At 44.7% G+C, this 25,185-nt stretch overlaps 1 protein-coding gene across 1 annotated transcript in view; it reads right to left on the reverse strand.

The window, feature by feature from the left end:
• Positions 1-24,406, reverse strand: part of tspan15 (tetraspanin 15) — a 258,614-nt gene extending 234,208 nt beyond the window's left edge. Inside the window, exon 1 of the mRNA XM_068052393.1 lies at positions 24,246-24,406. Within this exon, the coding sequence (XP_067908494.1) occupies positions 24,246-24,362 (117 nt within the window). The 5' untranslated portion in view covers positions 24,363-24,406. The remainder of the gene's footprint in view (positions 1-24,245) is intronic.
• Between the last annotated feature and the right edge of the window lie 779 nt (positions 24,407-25,185).

Here is a 25,185-nt window from a genome sequence, read left to right on the forward strand (position 1 = left end):
TAAGAATCAAAAGCTTTTAAAACTTCTTCGAATTTGACAGATGTCTCATTCATGCCTTGTCTTGCAATATCATCTGCTATAGCCCCAATAGAATAGAGCATGTGTTAACTTGCATTGCTTCAGACTGGCTGTCTAACTTGGAAGCAATTCTGTATCTGAGAAACCTTTTTCGCCAGTTATCAATTTTGGGTTTGATTTGGTCCTTCTATGTGTCCAAACCTCTCTGGAATAGTGAATTTAAAGATCCATTGCTTCAATTTGTTTTACCCTCACTTTTGAATTTTTCCCACCGTTAACGGATATTTCCCGCGCTGACTCCCGCTATGGCCACTATTTCCTCCTGAGAAATCTCGCTGCCAGACTTGGGTTTATTTCTCCTTGTTTTACACGCAGTTTTGCAGCATTACTGCTATACTCCTTTAACTTCATTCTCTTAGAGAATTCAGTATTTGCAGCCTCTGTTTTTTTTCTCGCTCACTCCAGTTGCCACATGTAATGGCACCAATCTTCGATCAGTCCTTGCTAAGGACTTTCCCGGTGCCGTCTGCCTAGTGCCATTAGGGACAAATTTTTTACCCTCTTTCAGGGTTACTCAAGATCCTCGAACATTGCTTGGTTCTCCGACTTGAAACCTGCACTCGCCGGATCGGATTTGTACCACTGATTCCTCAACTCTGTGTCCAGAGCTCTGGAACTTGTCCACAGCCTCTTCTCGAGTTCTGCAGTTTGGCACTTTTTTTTTAGGTCAGTCCTATTCAAATAATCGCTTCAAATTCTTCTTCTGGGCGTTGCACGGCAAGAACCACCGTTGTTCTCTATCTTACCGCTGAACACCATTGTACATTTGATATAGTGCCATCTTACTTCAGTTTAGAGAGATTTATTAGTCTTGAGTACTTAGAACAGTAACCTTTATTACATTAGAACTATGTACAGCTTCACACTGGTTGGTGTGATTCTTCCAAAGCCACGCTGCACCTATCTTCAAGTCTCTCTCACATGATCTCTTACATCACCATGGCAGGATTCTTTACACTTTCTCCACATTAACCCTTTCAGACCCTTATACTACAGATGTGAGAAAGAACTATTTTTATGCAATGAAAGGTAAAGACCTGGAACTCGCTGCCTATGAGGGTGGTGCAAGCAGAGACGGTGAATGATTTCAAAAGAAAATTTGATGGGAACTTGAGGGGAATAAAATTGAAGGGCTACGGGGATACAGCAGGGGAATGTGACTGATTGGATTGCCCTACAGAAATTTGGCATGGAAACAATTTGCCAAATGGCTTCCTTCTGTGCCACTACGAGTCTAGTACGATAACTTGCTTCATGTACCATCCTTGTTGCCCATCTCAAACATTTGTTTCCAAACAGAAAAATCTCATGAGTGTAATCCCCACCATTTTGCATATACACACTTCATTTTGTACTCTGGACGAAAATGCATGCTGATGCACATTTAAGTCAAAAGGATTTCAAAACCACTTTGTACTAATATTGTGGTTTAGACTTCCCTGCAGCCAGCTTTCGTAATAGTTTACATTCACACTCTACAGATGTTAGGAGTTTGCAATACAATGCCCAGAATCCTACATGATATGTCAGGTAATGCCAGAGCAGTGCTTTATACAAGTTTCTGGGATTGGACCCTATCCATTAGCTATTTACCCCAATATCATTTGCTTTCTTTACAGTTACTACACACACATATAGAGGGAAGGAAATTAGTTTAAACTCAACTTCATTACAGAGAGGGTGGTGAATATATGGAGAGGCACTGGAAAGGGATAATGCCAGCAAATAAAAACATAGGCCGGAATTTTACGCCACCTCGACGAGCCAGATGGTGATGGGTGGGGGGTGTATAAAATGGAGCGGGAGGCAGCGGAAGACCTTCCCAACCCGCTCCCGCCGCCACTTTATGCAGGGCAGCGGCGAAAAACTGTCTGCCCACCCCAGGCCAATCAAGACCCTTCAGTGGCCACTTAGCGGCCACTTACGGGCCTTCGCCCGCCTTCACGCGGATTTAATGCATGGCAAGCAGGCGTCCTGAAGCCAAGAGAAGCCGCCTAATAATACCAAGCAGCTTCCAAGCGTCCTAGGTGGCCCTCATGATCCTGTGCCTGATGGAGGGCTGTCCCTGCTCCCCCAAACACCCCCAAGACCCAACACATCCCCCTTCCCCCCAATCGACCTCCCTTGCCTCACCGGGCCCAACCGATTACCCCCGGCGAGGCAACCAAAACTTACCTTCCTTCCCGGCTCCCAGGCATCTTCTCTGCATGCTGGGCTGCAGTCCCAGCAGTGGCCACTGCTCCCAGTGGTGCTGCTGGGACTAAGAGCTGCCAGCTCACTGATTGGCCGGCAGCTCTATTAGGCAGGACTTCCTACCTCAAGCGGGTGGAAGTCCCGCCTCACACCAATTGAAGACCGGGGACCCACAAAATACAGGTTGGATCCCCAGGCGAGGCGGAAGCAGGTTCGCCACCGGCTTTTCAGTCGGTGGCCGTCTCCCATCCGTCTAGGGTAAAATTCCGGCCATAAAATATACAACGTCTGCCACCCTTCAGTACAGTATCATGCCATCCTTGAAATCCTTTGCTTTGAACAACTTCTAAAAGCTTTCCAATTCACATTTTATATTCTGGCAATGTTAATCTTGTTTTCTATTTTAGCTCTTCCTTTATCTGTCTTCAGTTTACCTAAATTTACATTTTTTTCACCTTTCTCTCCAACATTTTTCTTTCTGCTCACATCAGTTTCCTCATCCTTGACATCAGTTTCCTTCCTTCTCCGCTGTACTTCCCTCCCAGTGGTATAGGGCTACTTTATATTCCTGAAAATATCAATTCTTCCTCCATAGTTCCCCCTTTTAACAATATGTGCTAGCCTAGCTCTCTTGCATTTTTCCCTCAATCTCTCAAAATCTGCATTCCTAAGGTAGTTAAGAGTTTCTGCTGTACACCGTCCATTCTCCATTGTTAGCCTGATTTTAAACTTTAGTGGTTGCTTTTTCGAAAGTGCTCTCAACCTGTACCAACCTCACTTGCTGAATAGAATCAAGTCCAATACTTGTATGTTAGTATTTTCTCCAAGTAGGTTCTTTAACCTAAAGCTGGATGTTACACATCAGGTTCAGTATTCTCCCTCCCCCCATCCCACAATAACCATCAAGTCCGTAGAAGTCCACTATCACATTCCCATTGTCGGCTATAGAATTTATCCCTGGTAAGTTATCTGTAACAATTGTGTTTCATCCCTCACATGCTTCCCTAAGTTGAATATAAAGTTTCAGGTCTAATCTTTCTTCTTGACCTGGTGGCCTAGGTCACAGTAGGGTTTTTCCCTCTTCAGTGTCACTCACTTCTGTGCTCTTCATGTAAAAAGCCGCAATCCTTACTAGATGGCAAAGCCAATCTATATCCCTATAAATTCACCTGCTACCTACATCATTATTCAGCACTGTGATGTCTCAAACAGAATACTTACTGAGTAACATTCCAGATATCTTTGATTTAGTTCTCAAGATTTCTTCTCTTCAGAGTACAGAATTTTGAGCTCCCTTTAGCCTGACCAGTTTTCCCTTGCTATCAATATTTTGTGTTGTCAGGAAAGATGGTACAGGCTAGGACACGGGACACATTTAAAGCTGGATGCTTCAATGAAAGATTCATCGAAAGTGCGATGATACAACATTCACTGACTAATCCTGAAGAGTTATGAAAAAACGGACTCTGTCTTTAAAAAAATTAATCTTTATTTTAAAAAGTAAACAATGGTCCAAATTGGCTGCCCAAGCTTTTGTGTATTCAGTCTGACATAGCAAAGGACAAATCTTCAAAAACAAAAGCATTAATGAAACCCATCTTACACCTATTCTAAAAACATTCCAGAATTGAATGTCTTTTTCTAAAACAAAGGAGGTGTGAAGTAGCCACATCCTGGGCCATTGTGTGATCACCATGGGTAAGAAACCAGAGTGGCTCCTAACAGGAGGCGAGAGGTGACACAGTTTTACCTGAAACAAAGACTGCCAGAGAGACAACGCATACCAGAGAGAGAGGGAGAGGGGGAGAGAGAGAGAGAGGGAGAGGGAGAGGGAGAGACTGACCCAAAAGGTGAAACTACTTATAACAGCTGGCATTCCAGGAAGCCAGAAAGCATATGCCCTGCTGAAAAAAAATTAACATCTACATTTTACAGCAGAGAGAGCTGGAAGTGACCCACCATCTTCAACGGAACCTTCAATCAAGAGAGAAATCTACAATCATTTCAGGCCTGCAACCAGCTAGAACTTAAGCCTCAAGAGAATTCAGCAAGTTTATCATAACCTTCCTCCCCCACTAAAAACCACCTTCCTCTTTCCCTTCTCTATCTGTTTCTGCTTGTGGATAAGGTTACAACAATTTTGGGATAATGCGTATTGATTAATATACAATTGATTTTCTGTCGCTGTTTCTTTGAGAACTAAAAACGCAAGGGGCAACACTCAACACAAATACACTTGCTGCAGTGAAAATACACTACTGGGGAGTTGAACAGTGGGAACCACTCATGTCACACCACTGGCCATAACAAATTGGGGGTTCAAAGACGGAATCTGAAACGCCAAACGAGAGATTTGGAAAAAGGAAGGAAAATTGTCCTCTAAAATTGTGGCAAAATAAACAAACAGGCTTTCTTGTATTTTTTTTCTCTACGTGCTAGAAACAAAAGAGATGGCCTCATGTAATGCTAAGGAGTTTGTAGAGCAGGGAGAGATATCCCAGGATAATTAAACAAATTAAGTGCAGAAGATTTAAAAAGCAATCACTTTCAGAGAGAAAGCAGAGAAACCTGAACTGATGAAAAGTCTAGCCAACCATTTTAAATTTACCGACATTCCGAAGAAGGGTCACTGACCCGAAACGTTAACTCTGCTTCTCTTTCCACAGATGCTGCCAGACCTGCTGAGTGGTTCCAGCATTTCTTGTTTTTATTTCAGATTTCCAGCATCCGCAGTATTTTGCTTTTATTTTAAATTTACCCCTGAACTGGAAGAAGAAAGCCCAGAATCAGAGTCTGAAAAAATAATTCTAGTTAAAATCAAGATACAGTTGAAAAGGGAAGAGCTGCAAATTTTGAAATGGTGCCCTGTATACCAAGGTCTATGTCATTAATATAAAGCAAGGGTTCCAATACTGATTCCTGAGGAAATCCACTACATACCTTCCTCCAACCCAAAAACATCCATTAACCACTACTCTTTGTTTCTTGTCACTCAGCCAGGAAAAAAGGGATTAGCCTTTGTGTATTCAAACAGTCTGACAAAGATAAAGGACAAATCTTCAAAGCCAATGGTGTTAATGAAACCCATCTTACACCTAACCTAAAAGCATTCCAGAATTGAATGCCTTCATCTAAAACTAAGGAGGTGTGAAGTAAACATGTCCTGGGCCATTGTCTTATCACCATGGGTGAGAAACCAGAGTGTCTCTAACAGGAGGTGAGAGGTGACATAGTTTTACCTTTACCGCGATGCCAATATCACCACCCTCTATAAAAACAAAGGTGACCGCGGTGACTGCAACAACTACCGTGGAATCTTCCTGCTCAGCATAGTGGGGAAAGTCTTTGCTCGAGTCACTCTGAACAGGCTCCAGAAGCTGGCCGAGGGCGTCTACCCTGAGGCACAGTGTGGCTTTCGTGCAGAGAGATCGACCGTTGACATGCTGTTCTCCCTTCGTCAGATACAGGAGAAATGCCGCGAATAACAGATGCCCCTCTACATTGCTTTCATTGATCTCACCAGAGCCTTTGACCTAGTCAGCAGACGTGATCTCTTCAGACTACTAGAAAAGATTGGATGTCCACCAAAGCTACTAAGAATCATCACCTCATTCCATGACAATATGAAAGGCACAATTCAACATGGCGGCACCTCATCAGACCCCTTTCCTATCCTGAGTGGCGTGAAACAGGGCTGTGTTCTCGCACCCACACTCTTTGGGATTTTCTTCTCTCTGCTGCTTTCACATGCGTTCAAGTCTTCTGAAGTAGGAATTTTCCTCCACACAAGATCAGGGGCAGGTTGTTCAACCTTGCCCATCTAAGAACGAAGTCCAAAGTACGGAAAGTCCTCATCAGGGAACTCCTCTTTGCTGACGATGCTGCTTTAACATCTCACACTGAAGAGTGCCTGCAGAGTCTCATTGACAGGTTTGCGGCTGCCTGCAATGAATTTGGCCTAACCATCAGCCTCAAGAAAACGAACATCATGGGGCAGGACATCAGAAATGCTCCATCCATCAATATTGGCGACCACGCTCTGGAAGTGGTTCAAAAGATCACCTACCTAGGCTCAACTATCACCAGTAACCTGTCTCTCGATGCAGAAATCAACAAGCGCATGGGAAAGGCTTCCACTGCTATGTCCAGACTGGCCAAGAGAGTATGGGAAAATGGCGCACTGACACGGAACACAAAAGTCCGAGTGTATCAAGCCTGTGTCCTCAGTACCTTGCTCTATGGCAGCGAGGCCTGGACAACGTATGCCAGCCAAGAGCGACGTCTCAATTCATTCCATCTTTGCTGCCTCCGGAGAATACTTGGCATCAGGTGGCAGGACCGTATCTCCAACACAGAAGTCCTCGAGGCGGCCAACATCCCCAGCTTATACACACTACTGAGTCAGCGGCGCCTGAGATGGCTTGGCCATGTGAGCCGCATGGAAGATGGCAGGATCCCCAAAGACACATTGTACAGCGAGCTCGCCACTGGTATCAGACCCACCGGCCGTCCATGTCTCCGCTTCAAAGACGTCTGCAAACGCGACATGAAGTCCTGTGACACTGATCACAAGTCGTGGGAGTCAGCTGCCAGCATTCGCCAGAGCTGGCGGGCAGTCATAAAGGCGGGGCTAAAGTGTGGCGAGTCGAAGAGACTTAGCAGTTAGCAGGAAAAAGACAAAAGCGCAAGGGGAGAGCCAACTGTGTAACAGCCCCGACAAACAAATTTTTCTGCAGCACCTGTGGAAGAGCCTGTCACTCTAGAATTGGCCTTTATAGCCACTCCAGGCGCTGCTCCACACACCACTGACCACCTCCAGGAGCTTATCCATTGTCTCTCGAGATAAGGAGGCCAAAGAAGAAGAAAAACAAAGACAGCCAGAAAGAGAGGGAGATTAAAAACAAGAAATGCTGGAAATACTCAGCAGGTCTGGCAGCATCTGTGGAGAGAGAAGCAGAGTTAACATTTCAGGTCAGTGAACCTTCATCAGAACTGCCAAATATTAGAAATGTAAAAGGTTTTAAGCAAGTAAAGCGGGGGTGGGGCAAGAGATAACAAAAGAGGTGTTGATAGGACAAGGTCACAGAGAATAACTGACCAGAAGGTCATGGAACAAAGGCAAACGGTATGTTAATGGTGTGGTGAAAGACAAAGCATTAGTACAGAGAGGGTGTAAATTGACTGCAAAATGAACAGCCCTGGCTCCAAGCACAAACAGTAAAAAAAAGTAAAAGCAAAATACTGCAGATGCTGGAAATCTGAAATAAAAACAAGAAATGCTGGAAATACTCAGGAGGTCTGGCAGCATCTGTGGAGATCGAAGAAGGGTCACTGACCCGAAACGTTAATTCTGCTTCTCTCTCCACTGATGCTGCCAGATCTGCTGAGTATTTCTGGCATTTCTTGTTTTTATTTTAAAAAAGTGGGTAGGCACAGTAAAAACAAACTGAACAAACTAAAATGGAAAAAAAAATTACTGAAAATAAAAAGGGGGGCCCCGTCATGCTCTGAAATTATTGAACTCAATGTTCAGTCTAACAGGCTGCAGCGTGCCTAATCGGTAAATAAGGTGCTGTTCCTCGGGCTTGCCTTGATGTTCGCTGGAACTCTGCAGCAATCCCAGGACAGAGATGTGAGCATGAAAGCAGGGGCGGCTGTTGAAATGGCGAGCAACCGGAAGCTCGGGGTCATGCTTACGGATTGAGCGGAGCTGCAGCGGTTCAAGAAGGCAGCTCACCTCTTTAATTCTCAGATATACCCCACAACAACTCAATTAGAAAACCATGCCTTTTTAAGTGTTGGCCCACCTGCACCAGAGCTTGTCTACCCATTCCATTATGTTCCTTACCCTGGTACCAGGGAGGGAACACACCACCTGGTCTTACAGTGCAGTTGCAGAACAGACTGCCGATACTGCCAATTATTGAATCTCAGTATCACTTATCTGTTCTCAACAGGCCTGGGATAATCTGTGGATTCTGAATAGCAGAATCATTCTTATCCTCATTTATGCAGTCTTACTCTATTAACTCTCCCTTAACATCTACCTTGTTAGCTACAGATTCCTTGTGATTTTGCTAATAAGTGATTCATTTATCTTCATCCTGTCGTTTATCATAATAAAAAGAAAGTGTTTACTTTTCTCTTTCTTGTGCAAAACAATCTAGTAAACAACTGTTGACAGTTATCCTGTCCTCACTTTCTAATCACAATGACTTTGAAACTAGCATAGACTGCTAACATTGTACCTCCGTTTAAAAAGGGAGCGAAGGATAGACTGAATAATTACAGGCCAGTCAGTCTAACTTCAATAGTAGGCAAAATATTGGAATCAATTCTGAGAGACAATATAAACTGTCACTTAGAAAGGCATGGACTAATCAAGGACAGTCAGCATGGATTTGTTACGGGAAGATCTTGTCTGACCAACTTGATTGAATTTTTCGAAGTAGCAACAAGGAAGATAGATGAGGGTAGTGCAGTTGATGTGGTCTACATGGATTTTAACATGGTACCACATGGCAGACTGGTTAAAAAAAAAATTTTAAAACCCATGGGATCCAGGGAAATGCAGCAAGGTGAATACAAAATTGGCTCAGTGGCAGGAAACAAAGGGTAATTGTTGACGAGTGTTTCTGCGATGGGAGGAATGTTTCCAGTGGTGTTCCGTAGGGCTCAATACTGGGTTCCCTGCTTTTGTGGTATATAATAACGATTTGCAAGTAAATGTAGGGAGCATGATCAAGAAGTTTGCAGATGACACAAAAATTGGCCGTGTGGTAGATAGCAAGGAAGGTAGCTGTAGCCTGCAGAAAGATATTGATGGTCTGGTCAGATGGGCAGAAAAGTGGCAAATGGAATTCAACCTGGAGAAGTGTGAGGTGATGCACTTGGGGAGGTCAAACAAGGTAAAGGAATATACGATTAATGGGAAAATACTGAGAAGTGTAGCAGAAGTGAGGGACCTTGGAGTGAATGTCCCAGATCCCTGAAGGTAGGACAGGTCGATAAAATGGTTAAGAAGGCATATGGAATCCTTTTCTTTATTGGCCAAGGTATATTTATACAATTGCTGGAATGCTGGAACTGTATAAATCATTGTTTAGGCCACAACTTGAGTACTGTGGGCAGTTCTGGTTGCCTCATTACAGAAAAGAAGGAAATTGCCGAAAGAGGGTACAATGGAGATTTCAAAGATGTTGCCGGGACCAGAAAAATGCAGCTGTGAGGAAAGATTGGATAGGCTGGGTTGTTCCCCTTGGAACAGAGAAGGCAAGGGGAGATCTGATTGAAAGATACAAAATTTTGAGTGGAGATGAAGGGCCTATTTACCTTAGCAGAGAAGTCAGTGACTAAGGGGCATAGATTTAAAGTGATTGGTAGAAAGATTAGAGGGGAAAATTTTTTCACCCAGAGGGTGGTGAGGGTCTTCAACTCACTGCCTGAAAGCCTCAACTCATTCAAAATGAGTCTGGATAAGCACCTCAAGTGCCGTAATCTGCGGGGCTACAAACCAAATGCTGCAAGGTGGGGTTAGACTGGGTAGATTGTTTTTCGGCCGGCACAGACACAATGGGCCAAGTGGCCTCTTTCGGTGCTGTAAACTTTCTATGACTCATTATGCAGTTTGAGGCATTGGGGTCTTAGTGAATAGCTCCAGTGTGCATTTGTGCAATAACCCTCCCCTTATGAAGTCACTAGCTGAAAGGGTGAGCTTGTTATGTAGCCCCAACATCACATGGCACTCTTTTTTTCACTGCGTCAGGGATCATTGGTCACTAATCTCTTTTACACCATACATTTTATCTGTTCATTGTGGAATCAATATGTCGTTTCTGCAGCAACTAATTAAGCAAATACTGATGGTCCATTCACATACTGTATTATTAGAAAAATACCTATTTCACATTGCCCGTCTAAACAATGAAAGGGAGGGAAAAAGTGAGCATTTAGATTCATTAAAACATAAAAGGTTTTAAAAGGTTTCAAGTAGGTGAGCAAAGACAAACATCTGTCTGGGAAGTATGCCAATGTCCGTTAAGAGCATTTCTAATGCATGCTAATGTGCAATCAACTCAGAAATGCTTTTGTTGAAGTCTCCAGGTCACCCATTTACTTGGATATTAGCAACTGAACAGACTGCTGCAATTAGTCTTTCACTAGTGCTGACTGGCAATGAAACTCAATTTCTTCCTTCACATGTTCATTTGTACATGCCAAATGTGGCAAAGCTTCTGTTACTATTGTCTAATAATGTCCAGGACACTTGCTTTATTTAAAGATTTAAAAAGATTTTCTTTTTCCAAAAATATACTTTATTCATAAATTTTGTTTAAAATACATTAAAAAACAATTAAAAAGACCACCTCAACCAGTAATATACATAAGGAGGTAGGTAGTGGCGATCTGCCCAAGGGCAGGTTCTCTGCTCATTTCTCCATACTTCATGGTCCTGAGCTTTCCTCTTCAGTTGCTCACAACAGCCTCCCTTTTTTTTAAAAAACTTGCATGAGAAAATGTGCAATGTGACTCAGGAAAAAGTATATGAGGTGGTTTTTCATTGCCTTACTTATGTGTGCTCAAAGGAAACATAAGTCCTCTTCCAGAAGGATCCCCTGTATGTATGCATCTGTTGTCCCTCTAAGTTCTAGCTCTACCACCATCCATCACCACTGAAATTTCGCTGGTTCCACCATTGACCGTCACACATAACCCTGAACATGGGACCTTACCTGGGGCAACTCGCAAAAGGGCAGGGATGACCATCCCATGTCTCAAATGACCCTGCTACCCTGACATAGGAAGGAGGATGTTTTAAATGAGAAGGACTTTCAAATCCATGAATACAGATTTTGTAGACTTTCAATATATAAAACATCACCTCAAATAAACAATTTTGGATAGTCAAAAACATTTTCTTGATGAGAACATCGCAAATTCGTGTTCGCAAAAATATCCACAGCTATTAATGTGCATTGTTTCCAGAACTTCTGAAATTTCTGACTTCAGTTGGTTTTAAATTTGAGACCAACTATTTGTAAGTGAACTATCGACCAACCATCAAGAGCACCTACCTCCCACGAAAGTTGCAACTATTAGAAGAAAACATTAATCAAATGCCTGTATAAATCCATTGAGGGATTAACCTAAAAATCTCAAGATGTAATTTAAGGAACAATATTTTTAAGCCTAACCCCACTGAATGCAAGTTCAATATGCCAAAAACAATCCTTTCAACAACAGCTGTCCTGGTAACAAGAAAACGAGAGAGGCAAAGTCACAGAAGTGGCAGAGGGGAAAGAGAGAAAGGGAAGAAAGTGAGCAGGGACTGGCAGGAAGAAAAGACAGAAGTGGCAGAGGAGAGAGAGATAGAAATAGTTTGAGAGTTGAAATTGTGAAGTTAATAACAATTCCAATTTAAGCTGACAGAGGTACAACTTGTAATGGCTATTACTGCAATTAATTGCCCACGTCTCCGAACACAGAATAAGACCATCTGTACAGCATAGCGAGTTAAAAGGATGAGACTGTGAAGACTATCTAGGCAAAGCAGTAGTATCGTTGTGGGAATAGCCAATATATTTGAAGTTAACTTGCCAGTAAACTGCAAATCTAATCTTACTAAGCTGCACAGCAACCTCAGCCTTTGAAAATAACTGTTATACAGTAAGCAAAAGATTCACGTTACGCAAGAGGTATTGTGATGTGCTTAACAAACCCCTTTCTCGGATCAAATCTCAATGACTAGTTAAGGGTTAACTTGGTTATATTAGTCTCTTCGAATACAACAATCAGTTTTCACAGGCCTATGTCAGGAATTATAGATGCAATATCAGGGTGCACAGAATATCTCCCCTCTCTGATCCTAATCAATCTTCCCTCAGCAAAGGTCTCAGCTTCATCCACTTACACCCCCACCTCAATGAATTTCAAGCTCAGCACGCCGGTGAGCTCTTCTTCCATCGCCTTTACCTCCGCACCCACTTCTTTGGCCCCCATCGCAGCGGACCATTTTACCAGTTTTCAGCATTCTCCCTCCACCTGGACCCCTCCCTCTAGCTCTTACCCTCGCTCGATCTTTTCATTGAGAATTGTCGGCATGACATCACCCATCGCAATTCCTCACTCACTCTCGCCTATCTCTCTCTGCACATGCAGCACTCTGTTCTCTCAGGTCCAACCCTACCATCATCAAACTTGCTGACAAGGGTGGTGCTGTTGTCTGGCGTACCGACTGACACTTTTCTCCTACCTCCCCTAGGCCATGTCCCCACCACTGAACATCAAGCAATTGTTTCCAGGACTGTCACTGACTTCATCTACTCTGGAGATGTTCCCTCACGACCTCCAACCTCATACACTCCTAACCCCAAAAAGCCCGTTTCTACTTCCTTCCCAAAATCCACAAACAGGACTGCTCTGGTAGACCCATCGTTTCAGCCCCACTGAACTATTTTCCCTCCCCTTATCCAGTCTCTTTCCGCCTGCATCTGTGACTTTTCCAATGCCCTCCACAACTTCAACAGCTTCCAGTTTCCTGGTCCCAACTGTCTTCTATTCACCATAGACATCTCATCCCTCTACACCTTCATCACCCCCACCGGGACATCTAAGAGTTCGCTGCTCCTTCCTTGAATGGAGATCCAACCAGTCCTCATTCACCACCACCTTCTTCCATCTAGCTGAAATTGTTCTTACATTAAACAACTTCTCCTTCAACACGACTCACTTCGTCCAAATAAACGATGGGTACCTGCATGGTTCCTAGCTATGCCTGCCTTTTTGTGGGATATGTGGGACATTCTTTGTTCTAGTCCTACTCAGACCCCCTCTCTCATCTCCATTCTTTTTCACGCACTATTGCTCTCACCCCTTCCCCTCCCTCGGAGAACCACAACCACCTCGTTCGCACCTTCCACCCCACCAACCTTTGTATTCAACGGATCATCTGCCATTTCTGCCAGCGCCAGCGTAATGTCACCACCAAATACATCTTCCCCTCCCAGAATTCCAAAGGGACCGTTCCCTCCATGACGCTCTGGTCCGCTCCTCAGTCACCCCAACACCCCCTCCCTTTCCTACGACACCTTTCCATGCAAATGCAGGAGCTGCAACACCTGCCCTTTTACCTCCTCTGTTCTCACTGTTCAAGGCCCCAAGCACTCCTTCCAAATGAAACAGTGATTTACTTTGTACTTCTTCCAATTTAGTATACCGTATGCACTGTTCACGATGTGCTCTCCTCTACCTTGGGGAGACCAAACAAGGACTGGGTGACTGCTTTGCGGAACAGCTCCGTTCAGTCTGCAAGCGTGACCCTGAGCTCCCAGTCGTCTGTCATTTTAATACCCTACCTTGCTCCCACTCTGACCTTTCTGTCCTTGGCCTGCCTCAGTGTTCCAATGCTCAAGGAACAGCACCTTATCTTTCGATTGGGCACTTTACAGCCTTCTGGAACCAACATTGAGTTCAACAATTTTAGATCATAACGTCTGCCCCCATTTTGTTTTTCTTTGCTGGTTTGGTTTTTTTCTCAGTTCTTTCTTAATTCCTTTACTTTGTGTTCAGATGGCTGCTATCCTGCCATTCACACCTGCTCTAGGTCTGATCTACTGTTTCTTTACTTATCCCATTACCACTCCCTTTGGCTTTTCACCATGATACCTCTTTTCATTTAATCTCTCCTGACTTCCACCCTATCATAGTTTCCCTTTTGTTCTTTTTCCCACCTCCCTATCTTTCACTTGCTCAAAACCTATTACATTTCTAACTTCTGCCAGCTCTGATGAAAGGTTATCAACCTGAAACTTTAACTCTGCTTCTCTCTCCACAGATGCTGCAGAGTATTTTCTGCATTTTTTGTTTGTATTTCAGATTTTCAGCATTTGCAGTATTTTGTTTTTGCAAAGAATATTTACATAGATGATACCAATATGGTTATACCCATCAGGAAATGATGAACAGGCTGGGTGCCTTTTCTCTAACCTAATAGAAGTCTTTAAAATTATAGAAGATCTTGATAGAGCAGAAACAGGGAGAGTGTTTCCATTTGTGGGGAACAGCAAAGCTAGAGGCTGTCAATACAAGTTAGGCATCAAGAAATCAAATAGCAAATTCAGAAGAAACCTTTTTTCCAAGAGAGTGGTGAGTTTGTGGAACTCATTACCACAGGGAGTGGTTGAGGTGAACAGCATAGATCCAGATAAGGGGAATCAAGGTAAGTATATGAGGGAGAAGAGAATTGAGACTTCTGCTGCGAGACTTAGAAGAGGAAGGAGGCTGGAGCATAAATGCTAGCATAGCATTGGAACAAATGACCTGTTTCAGCACTGTATATTCTATGCAATATGCTAGTTAAAATTCACCTGTTTAGATGATGTTAATTAAAATTCACAGATTTTGATGACAACCAGAACTTTATAGCCAGTTCATACCTCTTAGCGTCCCTTGCAATGAGCCGCGCCGCTAGAAGCTATTATCTTGAATCTACCTACAATGATTCATACTCTGTCAATTAGTAACTTCGATCCAAGTGCCAGTTGTAACCTCAATGCCAAACCTAACCTTGTGACAGTATTAGTTGTGTTAGCTGTTTGAATAAAATAGTAACATTTTGCATATCCTGTGTCATTGTCTTTTAGAACTTTGGCAAGAGGTAGTTAACTCAGTCTCCTCTGGTTGTACTGAAAATCTATGCTGAATGGCTCAGTGTGTAACTATTTAATAACCTGGGTATATAAACATAAAAGCTAAATTGTGTATTTTATAAACCTTAGAAATTTATAGTAGACATATATTCTAGTCTGGATTAATGCTTCCTCTAAACTGCACAACTACGCAGCAACCCAAAGGTTCCCGCGCAGGTTGCGTACAAGCTGGCCCCTATAAGTTACTGCATGGGCATCCGTGCAGAAAAATTTAAAGAGCCCATGCACTCAAACGAATTGGCAGCGCTCTAGAAAACATATTAGAGGATACATTGGTCCGTATGGGAGAACGGACCAATATGGTCTGATATCCTGTACATACTTCGACTGTGTACTGAAGTTCCAAAAGGATATTCCATATATACATTCTGGACATGCTCTACTACATACATTACCTTACAACTTATCTGAAGAAAGTGTTTTCAGGCTGTTAATGAAAGCATGTCGATAGCCAACAAGAGATCATTGCACATGGATGTCCAAACACAAACATAACAAGCCACCAACTGAGTAGCACTCACACTAACGCAACCAGGCCATACAACAACTGAAAATATGCACTAAACAGATATTACAGGGAAATAATTACATTCCCTAACCCTATTGCTCCTATCAGCTACACAAGAACCACCCTTTGCTCTGGATGCTACTTTAAGGCCATCTCTTTTTCCACTTTCCCTGAGTTTGCACAACATCCAGCTATGAAGGAACTGATATGCTGGAAACAACTGGCAGCCTGCTCATTTGCTTCCACTTTCCAAACTTAATATGCCTCTTTCCAATTCATTTTGAGGACATTTAATCTTTTCCACTCTGCTGAAAAAAGCAGCTAGGTGGACAAATAGTTATATTTCTGCTGCCAGGGTAGAGCCAGCTGTCAGCACAGATCTCGAGTTAAGAAATTCCTCAAGCCACTCAATGGAAAATTGAGGTGAAAGTAGTGAGGTTCAAAACCCCACCCCTCCTGCTTCCGGAGCAACAATGACACATTGTTGCAGTGGAACCTTCATTTTTCCATTACTGGTTCCAGTCACAATAGCACAGCTTGCAGCTGCTGGTTGTATAAATTATAATTCATCTCAAACTACTGTAATTCATCTGCTTCCTTTCTGTACTTACAAGCATGCATAAACTACCAATACTATTAAAGTGAAAATAAGTTACATTATCCAATACTCAAGTTCTATTACTGTCATGTATGGCAAAACTCTTTAAATGGAGAAATTAAATGAGCAAATATTGCTACCACAGGAAACCACTGTGATAAAAGCAGAATTTCTGTCTGAGACATACATCAAATTAAAGTTATGGTAACCCTAAGATGTTTGCAAGTGCTGTATTGGAAACTGCAATATTTGCTCAGAAACACTTTGTCCAACTCATAGCTAGAGAACATTCTTTGATCTAATGAGATCTGTTATTTGTATCCCTCCTGATGTTGTGAAGTAGGTGAAAAATTGAATTTACTGTTGTTGTCAGAGGTTAAATTAAGCAGGCTGTTATACTGCGATGCCAATTGTTATGGCTGTTATCCCATTATTTACTAAGGTATTCCTTGGATCTAGAAGAACTGTAGACTTCTTAATTGTATGTAGTGTAAAATGCTAATCGTGTAGTACAGTATTTTGTCTATATTTTTCTTGTTTTATTTGTAATTAGAATTCTGGATGTTTATGGTTTGTAATTGGGTCTAACTTGGAGATACTTTTCCCTTTCAAATTGATGATGTAGTCAGTCGCCTACAGATACACTAGTAAGCAATTACTGTAACTACAGTTATTTGTTAGATCAAACCACAGCAGACAATATAAGACAGAGGTTTCAGTTTGAGAGGGGTATGGTCTGCTTGCAGAAACTGTCAAACTGCTCAAGAGAGGAGAGGTATTGGAAAAACCCTGAATTCTAGCAACCATGAAAGTTCAAAAAAGTAGAAGACAAGATCTATTTGTTAAAGTTTAAGAAATTTCAAGTTTGGGCTTTAAAAACTTGTAGATTCCTTCCTCTGACAAAGACTGAGGAGGCTGCAAGGATGTCCAGTTTTGAGATCCTGGGAAATGATGAGTCAGAGCAGTAAGTGGTGCCATGAGTATTGATTTCACCACTCCGGGTGCTGAGTGGAGGAAAAGTGTGCAAAATAACTTATTTGCATCTTGGAAGAAATAAGAATATTAAAAAAAATCAGATTCACAGACAAAATAATGAACAAGAAACTAGCTGCTATTCCAGCACTGGACTACACAAAACACAATAGGCATTAGTCAGCAAAGGACACAAACATTGTGTCATTGTGACTGAACTAATAACAAGCCAAAACACAGTGATGTTACAGCCAAATTGTTTAAATTCAACCAATGAGGAAATACAGCAAAGAGGCAGTGTGCAAGAGAGACTCAGAAGCTGCAATTGCGTATCAAACAATCCTGCCTAAAAAAATAAAATACAGCTTCCTTAAAAATAACTAAGCACTGTGGTTCACAAATGCAACCATTAATTAGTATGCACATATAAATTAATAGTTTACGGTTTGCAGTAAGAACACTTTACCAGTCAGAGAGACAGAGTTCCTCGTGGCCATTTTTCACACCAGCAGAACACCCTGGACTCTCCATTATCATTAGGAGTCACATTATTCAACAGGTACAATTATTTACATGAGCAGTAATATCACTGGAAATACCCTACCAATACATCATTTTACTTTGTTTTTCACATTTGAAACACTCACCATTGAAATTACCAAGCAAAATATGCAATAGGAAGTTGCAAATAGACAACCTTCAAATGAAGCACATTGGCAGCCTCAATTCGTCCCATTCTACAACTCAAGGGACAGAAGGTATGCTTTACTTGGGTCTCTACAATCCAAAGGACATAATGATGGTAGGTCCCAACAATCCACAGGACATAACCTTGCATCATTACACCACATAGATTTAGGCGTCAAGATCATTAAGGTGATTGGTATGAAACAAGCTTTCCTCTAAGTCCTTCCAGCACTCTGAAGATAGGCATCCATTAAATATTTGATCACAGAATCACAGAATGGTTACAGCACGAAGGCAGCCAGTTGGCTCCTCATGTCCACGCCGGCTCTCTGTGAGAGCAACTCAATTAGTCCCACTCCCTCGCTTTTTCCCAGAGCCATACAAATCTTTTCTCTTCAGATAATTATTCAATTCCCTTTTGAAAGCCACATTTCAATCTGCCTCCGCCACACACACACAGGCAATGCACTCTATATCCCATTCACTTGCTGTGTAAAAACATTTTTCCTCATGCCACCTCTGGTTCTTTTGCCAATCAAATTGGTGTCCTCTGGTTCTTGACCCTTCCGCCAATGGGAACAGTTTCTCCCTATTTACTCTGTCCAGACCCATGATCTTAAACACCTCGATCAAATCTCCTCTCAACCTTCTCCTCCAAAGAGAACAGTGCCAGCTTCTCCAATCTATCCATGTAACTAAAGTTTCTCATACTCGGAACCATTCTCATAAATCTTTTCTACATCCTCTCCAATGCCTTCACATCCTTCCTAAAGTGTGGTGCCCAGAATTGAACACAATATTCCAGCTGAGACCAAACCAGTGTTTTATAAAGGTTCGCCATAACTTCCTTGCTTTTGTACTCTATGCCCCTATTTAAAAAGCCCAGAATCCTGGATGCCATATTAACCATTTTCTCAACCTATCCAGCCATCTTCAATGATTCGTGCACATATACCTCAGATCCCCCTGCTTCTGCACCTTCATTTAGAATTGTATCCTTTACTTTATATTGCCTCTCCCCACTCTTCCTACCAAAACGAATCACTTTACAGTTCTTTGCATTAAATTTCATCTGCCACGTGGTTACCTGTTTATGTCCTCTTGAAGTCTATCACTATACTCCTCACAGTTCACAATATTTTGAAGTTTTGTGTCATCTGCACATTTTGAAATTGGGCCCAGTGCAACCAAGTCTAAGTCATTAAAATATATCAAGGAAAGCAATGCTCCTAGTACTGACCCCTGGCGAACACCACTGTATACCTTCCTCCAGTCTGAAAAACAATTATTTACCACTACTCTCTGTTTCCTGTCACTCAGCCAACTTTGTATCCATGCTGCCACTGTCCTTTTTGTTCCATGGGCAAATGCCATTGAATGTCAAGGGGAGATGTTCAGCTCCTTTTTGTTGGAGAAGGTCATTGCCTATCAGTTCTATGGTGCAAATGTTACTTGCCACTTCTCAGCTCAAGCCTGGATGCTGTCCAGGTCTTGCTGCATGTGGGCATAGACAGCTTCACTATATGTGGAATTCAAATGGAGTTGAACACTGCAACCATTGAACAACCTCACTTCTAATTTTATGATGGAGAGTCGATCATTAATGAAGTAGCTGAGGATGGTGGGGCCTATGACACTGCCCTGAAGAACTCATGCAACAATGTATTGGGCTGAGATGACATCCAATAACCACAACCATCTTCCTTTGGGTCTGGTACAAGTTTTCCCCTGATCCCTACTGACTTCAGTTTTACTGCAGTTCCTGGTGCCACACTCAAATGCTGCCTTGGAGAGCAGTCACTTTCACCTTACGTCTGGAAGGTGTGTGGCTTAGAGGGGAAGCTTGGAGGTAGGCTAGCCCTCAGGGCTGGAGGTTGCAGAGGACGATGAGCTCAAGTTTACAGAGGATCCAAGGTGGAAGGCTAGCTAAGAGAGCATTGGAATGTCGAGTCTCAAGGTAACAAGGTCACGGATGTATATTTCAGCAAATGAGCTGAGGAAGGTGTGGAGATGGGCGATGTTATAGACATGGTAGTAGGTGATCTTATTGGAGCGAACATGTGGTCGGAGCTGAGGTTGCGAGCAGCCTTGTTCAGCCTCAGTTTCCAGCGACAGGGATAGAGTTGATGGCTAGGTGACTGAAGACAATGGCTTTGGTCTTTCCAAATTTAATTGGAGGAAATTTCCACTTGTCCAATACTGGATGTCTGACTAGCAACATGACAAATGAGAGGCAGTAGAGGGGTTGGGGAGCTGGTGGTGATGCAGAACTGGATGTTGTCAGCATATATGTGGAACCTGGCATGTTTTCAAATTTTATTGCAGAGGGACAGCATGTAGATGATATTGGAGGAGTAAGTATAAATCCTATATAAGCCAGAGCAGGTGATTCTCTGGCTACAGCTGAACAGATAGGTTTGGCACTGGGAAAGGCAGTCCCATCCAGCTGGATAATTGGAGAAGAATGGTGTGGGTTAACCATGCCAAAGGCTGCAAGTAGAAGCATGGCAGTGGGGGGGAGGGGAGAATAGTTTACCATGGTCAGAGGACATAAGATGTCATTTGTGACATTTGTGTTTCAGTGCTGTAGCAGTGGTGGGAACCTGATTGGAGGGATTCAAACATGTAGTTGCAGGAAAGATGTGCATTGATTTGGGAGGCGACAAGTTCAGGAAGAAAATATGTAATCCATATATAATAGTTTTACTTTGGGGCTCTTTATAGGTCTCCACAAATGCTGACACCCAAAAGCTGAAGAAGTTCTCCCCAGTATCCTGGTCAATATTTTTTTCAAAAGAGAACAGGAAAATTATTTGAAGAAAAATAATTTGCAGGGCTACACGAAAAAGGCAGGGGAGTGGGACTAGGTGAGTTTCTCTCGCAGAGAACCGGCACAGACATGATGGGCCGAATGGCCTCCTTCTGTGCTGTAACCATTCTATGATTTTACATTTATCCATCAACCAACATCAGGAAAACAGGTTATAACCAAAAGGACACTGAATCTTTGACAGTAGACTCAAGAATCTACAGCACAAGGCATGATTATTTAAGTGTCCTTGTCCATGGTGCACATGAGGACTGTTGTCTGCAGATCTCTACAAGAGGGTGAATTCAGTTAACGCTTGGCTCTACTGCCTGTAAAGTATGCTTATCCAATTTCTTTAAATCATAGAGCATATCGTGACCCTAGCGCCTCTATACCTACAGGGACTATATCAAACCAGAAACTCTATGTCCCAAAGGAAAGGACACCATCACCCATACTTCCCTAGTCTTTACCAGAGAAAGGACACCATCACCCCAGGGTTTCCAAGCCCTCCTTACAACGTCACCTTAATGTCTCTATACCTCATGTAAGAGTACATCCTCTCCCAGTATCTCTACATCTTGTGAAATACACAAACTCAGGTCTAACACACCATCACCACGGTGACATTACACTCCATAGAGTCGCTGTACCACAGAGAAGGCACTGTTGCAATAGTAGATATATCCCATAGTGGTCAACATTTACTCAGAGTCCCAATGACCCAAAGAAGTCACTTGTTCTTCCCAGGAGTTTATGAAAGGCAACATCGTCTCAGATACCCTTTGCTCCAGAGGTCACCCGGTGTCACATCAATAGGTAGCCACTACCTATTCTGCCATCTCTGCTGACATTCACCCTACAAATACTGCATCACATGTCAGCCATGCCTGTGTTAGCGCTTTTGCCTCTGAGCCAGACAGTTGTGGGTTCAAGCCCTACTCCAGGTACATAATCATGGCTGACACTCAATTTCAGTTCTGAAGTAGAGCTGCGCCATCAGAGGCACTTTCTTTCAGACGAGATGTTAAACCGAAGCCCCATCTGCCATTTCAGGTGGATGTAAAAGATCCCATGGCACTACTCAAAGAGCAGAGGAGTCCTGCCCAGTATCCTGGCCAAGATTTTCTTCAAAAGAGAACTGGATAATTATCTGAAGAGAAAAGAATTGCAGGACTACAGGGAAAAGGCAGGGGACTGGGACTAGGTGAGTTACTCTTACAGAGAGCTGGCACAGACATGGCTTCCTTCTGTGCTGTAACCCTTCTATGATTCTATATTTATCCCTCAACCAACTTCAGTAAAAGAGGTTATCTGGTCATTATCACATTGCTGTTTGTGGAACCTTCGTGTGCACAAATTGGCTGTCGTGTTTCCTACATTACAACAGTGAGTACACTTCAAAAGTACTTCATTGGCTGCAAAGCTTCTTGGGACGTTGACGATATGAAAGGAACTATAAAAATGCAAGTCATTCTCTCTCCTTTCAGATTAGATTTGAAACTGAAATCCAATCTGCCCTCTGCAGTGGGTATAAAAGGTCCCATGGCCTGCTGTGAAGAGCAGAACAGGTGTTCTCCCAATGCTTAGTGAACATTCAGCTCTGAACCACCTTTACCAAACACAAGTTATCTGGTCACTTATCTCACTGCTGTGTGCAAATTGGCTGTTGCATTTCCAACAGTTACGACAGTGATTACACTTCAAAAGTGCTTAATTGGCTGTGACACAGTTTGGGACATCCTGAGGTCATGAAAGGAGTTAAATACTTGCAAATCCTTTCATTCTTATTTTATTTTTTTTTATTTAGAGATACAGCACTGAAACAGGCCCTTCGGCCCACCGAGTCTGTGCCGACCAACAACCACCCATTTATACTAACCCTACAGTAATCCCATATTCCCTACCACCGACCTACACTAGGGGCAATTTACAAGAGCCAATTTACCTATCACCTGCAAGTCTTTGGCTGTGGGAGGAAACCGGAGCACCAGGCGAAAACCCACGCGGTCAAAGGGAGAACTTGCAAACTCTGCACAGGCAGTACCCAGAACCGAACCCGGGTCGCTGGAGCTGTGAGGCTGCGGTGCTAACCACAGCGCCTAGTTTTGGATTCGGCAAAGTGTGACAACTCCTACCTCTTCCAGGCAGGGCAATCAATGCCAGATCTGGGGATTGTGTGCCAGTGCAAGGGCTCTTGGTAAAGAGTAAAGGTCTTCTATATGTTAGGTTCTAGGCTATCAGTGCCAAGTACAAGGCACTCTGTCCAAGTATTGGTACAAGGGTTCAAGCTTCTATCTCCAGGTACCAGGGGAGGGGGGCTCTCCCTGCCAGACCTGGTGAATGGGATGGGGTGGCGCTCCCGCTGCTATCTCATGGAAGGAGGATGGGGGGCTATCCCTGCCAGCTCATGGGAGGATGGGGGGGGGCTCTCTGCTGCCAGCTCCCGGGAGGAGGGGCGCTCTCTGCTGCCAGCTCCCTGCAGGAGGGGCGCTCTCTACTGCCAGCTCCCTGGAGTAGGGGTGCTCTCTACTGCCAGCTCCCTGGAGGAGGGGTGCTCTCTACTGCCAGCTCCCTGGAGGAGGGGTGCTCTCTCCTGCCAGCTCCCTGGAGGAGGGGTGCTCTCTCCTGCCAGCTCCCTGGAGGAGGGGTGCTCTCTACTGCCAGCTCCCTGGAGGAGGGGTGCTCTCTACTGCCAGCTCCCTGGAGGAGGGGTGCTCTCTACTGCCAGCTCCCTGGAGGAGGGGTGCTCTCTACTGCCAGCTCCCTGGAGGAGGGGTGCTCTCTACGGCCAGCTCCCGGGAGGAGAGGTGCTCTCTACTGCCAGCTCCCGGGAGGAGAGGTGCTCTCTACTGCCAGCTCCCGGGAGGAGAGGTGCTTTCTGATGGCAGCTCCCTGGAGGAGGCAGGGCTGACTCTGCCAGCTCCCAGGAGGGGTACTCTCTGTGCCAGCTCCCGGGAGGGGAGGTTGCTCTCTGTGCCAGCTCCCGGAGGGAGGGGTGCTCTCTGTGCCAGCTCCTGGAGGGAGGGGGGGGGGGGGTGCTCTCTGTGCCAGCTCCTAGGAGAGGGGGGGGTGCTCTGTACCAGCTCCTGGGGGGGCTGCTCTCTGTGCCAGCTCCCAGGAGGAGGGGTGCTCTCTGTGCCAGCTCCTGGGCGGGGGGTGCTCTCTGTGTCAGCTCCCAGCAGGGTGCTCTGTGCCAGCTCCTGGGGGGGCTGCTCTCTGTGCCAGCTCCCAGGAGGAGGGGTGCTCTCTGTGCCAGCTCCTGGGCAGGGGGTGCTCTCTGTGCCAGCTCCCAGCAGGGTGCTCTGTGCCAGCTCCTGGGGAGCTGCTCTCTGTGCCAGCTCCCAGGAGGAGGGGGTGCTCTCTGTGCCCACTCCCGGGAGGGGAGGGGGTGCTCTCTGTGCCCGCTCCCGGGAGGGGAGGGGGTGCTCTCTGTGCCCGCTCCCGGGAGGGGAGGGGGTGCTCTCTGTGGAACTCCCGGGATGGGAGGGGGTGCTCTCTGTGCCCGCTCCCGGGAGGGGAAGGGGTGCTCTCTATGCCCGCTCCCGGGAGGGGAGGGGGTGCTCTCTGTGCCCGCTCCCGGGAGGGGAGGGGGTGCTCTCTGTGGAACTCCCGGGAGGGGGCCGGGTGGTCTCGCTGGGAGTCTCACACAAGCACAGTTTACTGACGCTCCCTGTACTACTTGACACTTACCCAGAAGAATGTGGAGTATATGATGAGTGTGAATTTAAGGCAGATGTAGTTGAAGCGCTGACAGTGTTGACGCGGCCCCGCCCTGGAGCCGGTACCCCCAGGCGCACGCTTCCCCATCCCGGCCGTTGGCGATTCACCGTCTCGAACACAAACAAACTATTTCGAAAAAACTCCGTTTCCGGTTCACCTGCGCGCGGCACCACCCGGCCTTTCCCTCCCGCCCCCCGGTGCGCTTCCACCAATCGGGAGGCAGATTGTCCACGACTGACATTGCAGCAGCCAATTAAAGGCAGGTAGCGCTCCAAACCAAGCAAAGCGCCCTCTGCCGGCAGTGTAACACCCGGGGGATCTACTGTTCATGAGAGGATTGAAATAAAAATTAGATTTCGGGCACTGGAGAAGTACCACCAGAGGTGCCTGTGCAAGTTCCTTCAAATCCAGTGGTGAAAGATGCAGTTCAACAGCAGCATCCTCTCCTAAGCCAAACTGCCCAGCATCGGGGCACTGATCACCAAAAACCAGCTCCGCTGGGCGGGATGTGGTGTTCACCTGACACCAGACTCCTGAAGCAGCTGTTCTACTCAGAACTTGGTCACAGTAGGAGACTCCCTGGAGTACAGAGGAAATACTTTAGAGATGTCCTCAAGGCATCCCTGAAGAGATCAAATATCCCCGTTGACTTGTGGAAGTCCCTGGCTCATGTGCGTCCTAGATGGAGAAAACCTATTTGGCAAGGCATCGTACACCTTGAGGGACTTCGTCAGGATTGTGTGGAGGCGAAGTCGAGACGTCGAAGAGAGTGCACAAACCTCCAAACTACTCATCTACCTGACTCTTCAAGCACCACCTGCCCCTCATGTGGCAGAGTCTGCAGATCATGCATTGGACTTATCAGCCTTCTCAGAACCCATTGAATCAGAGTGCAAGCAAGTCATCCTCA

The sequence above is a fragment of the Heterodontus francisci genome, chromosome 20 (genome assembly GCF_036365525.1).
Source record: "Heterodontus francisci isolate sHetFra1 chromosome 20, sHetFra1.hap1, whole genome shotgun sequence".
NCBI classification, from domain to species: Eukaryota; Metazoa; Chordata; class Chondrichthyes; order Heterodontiformes; family Heterodontidae; genus Heterodontus; species Heterodontus francisci.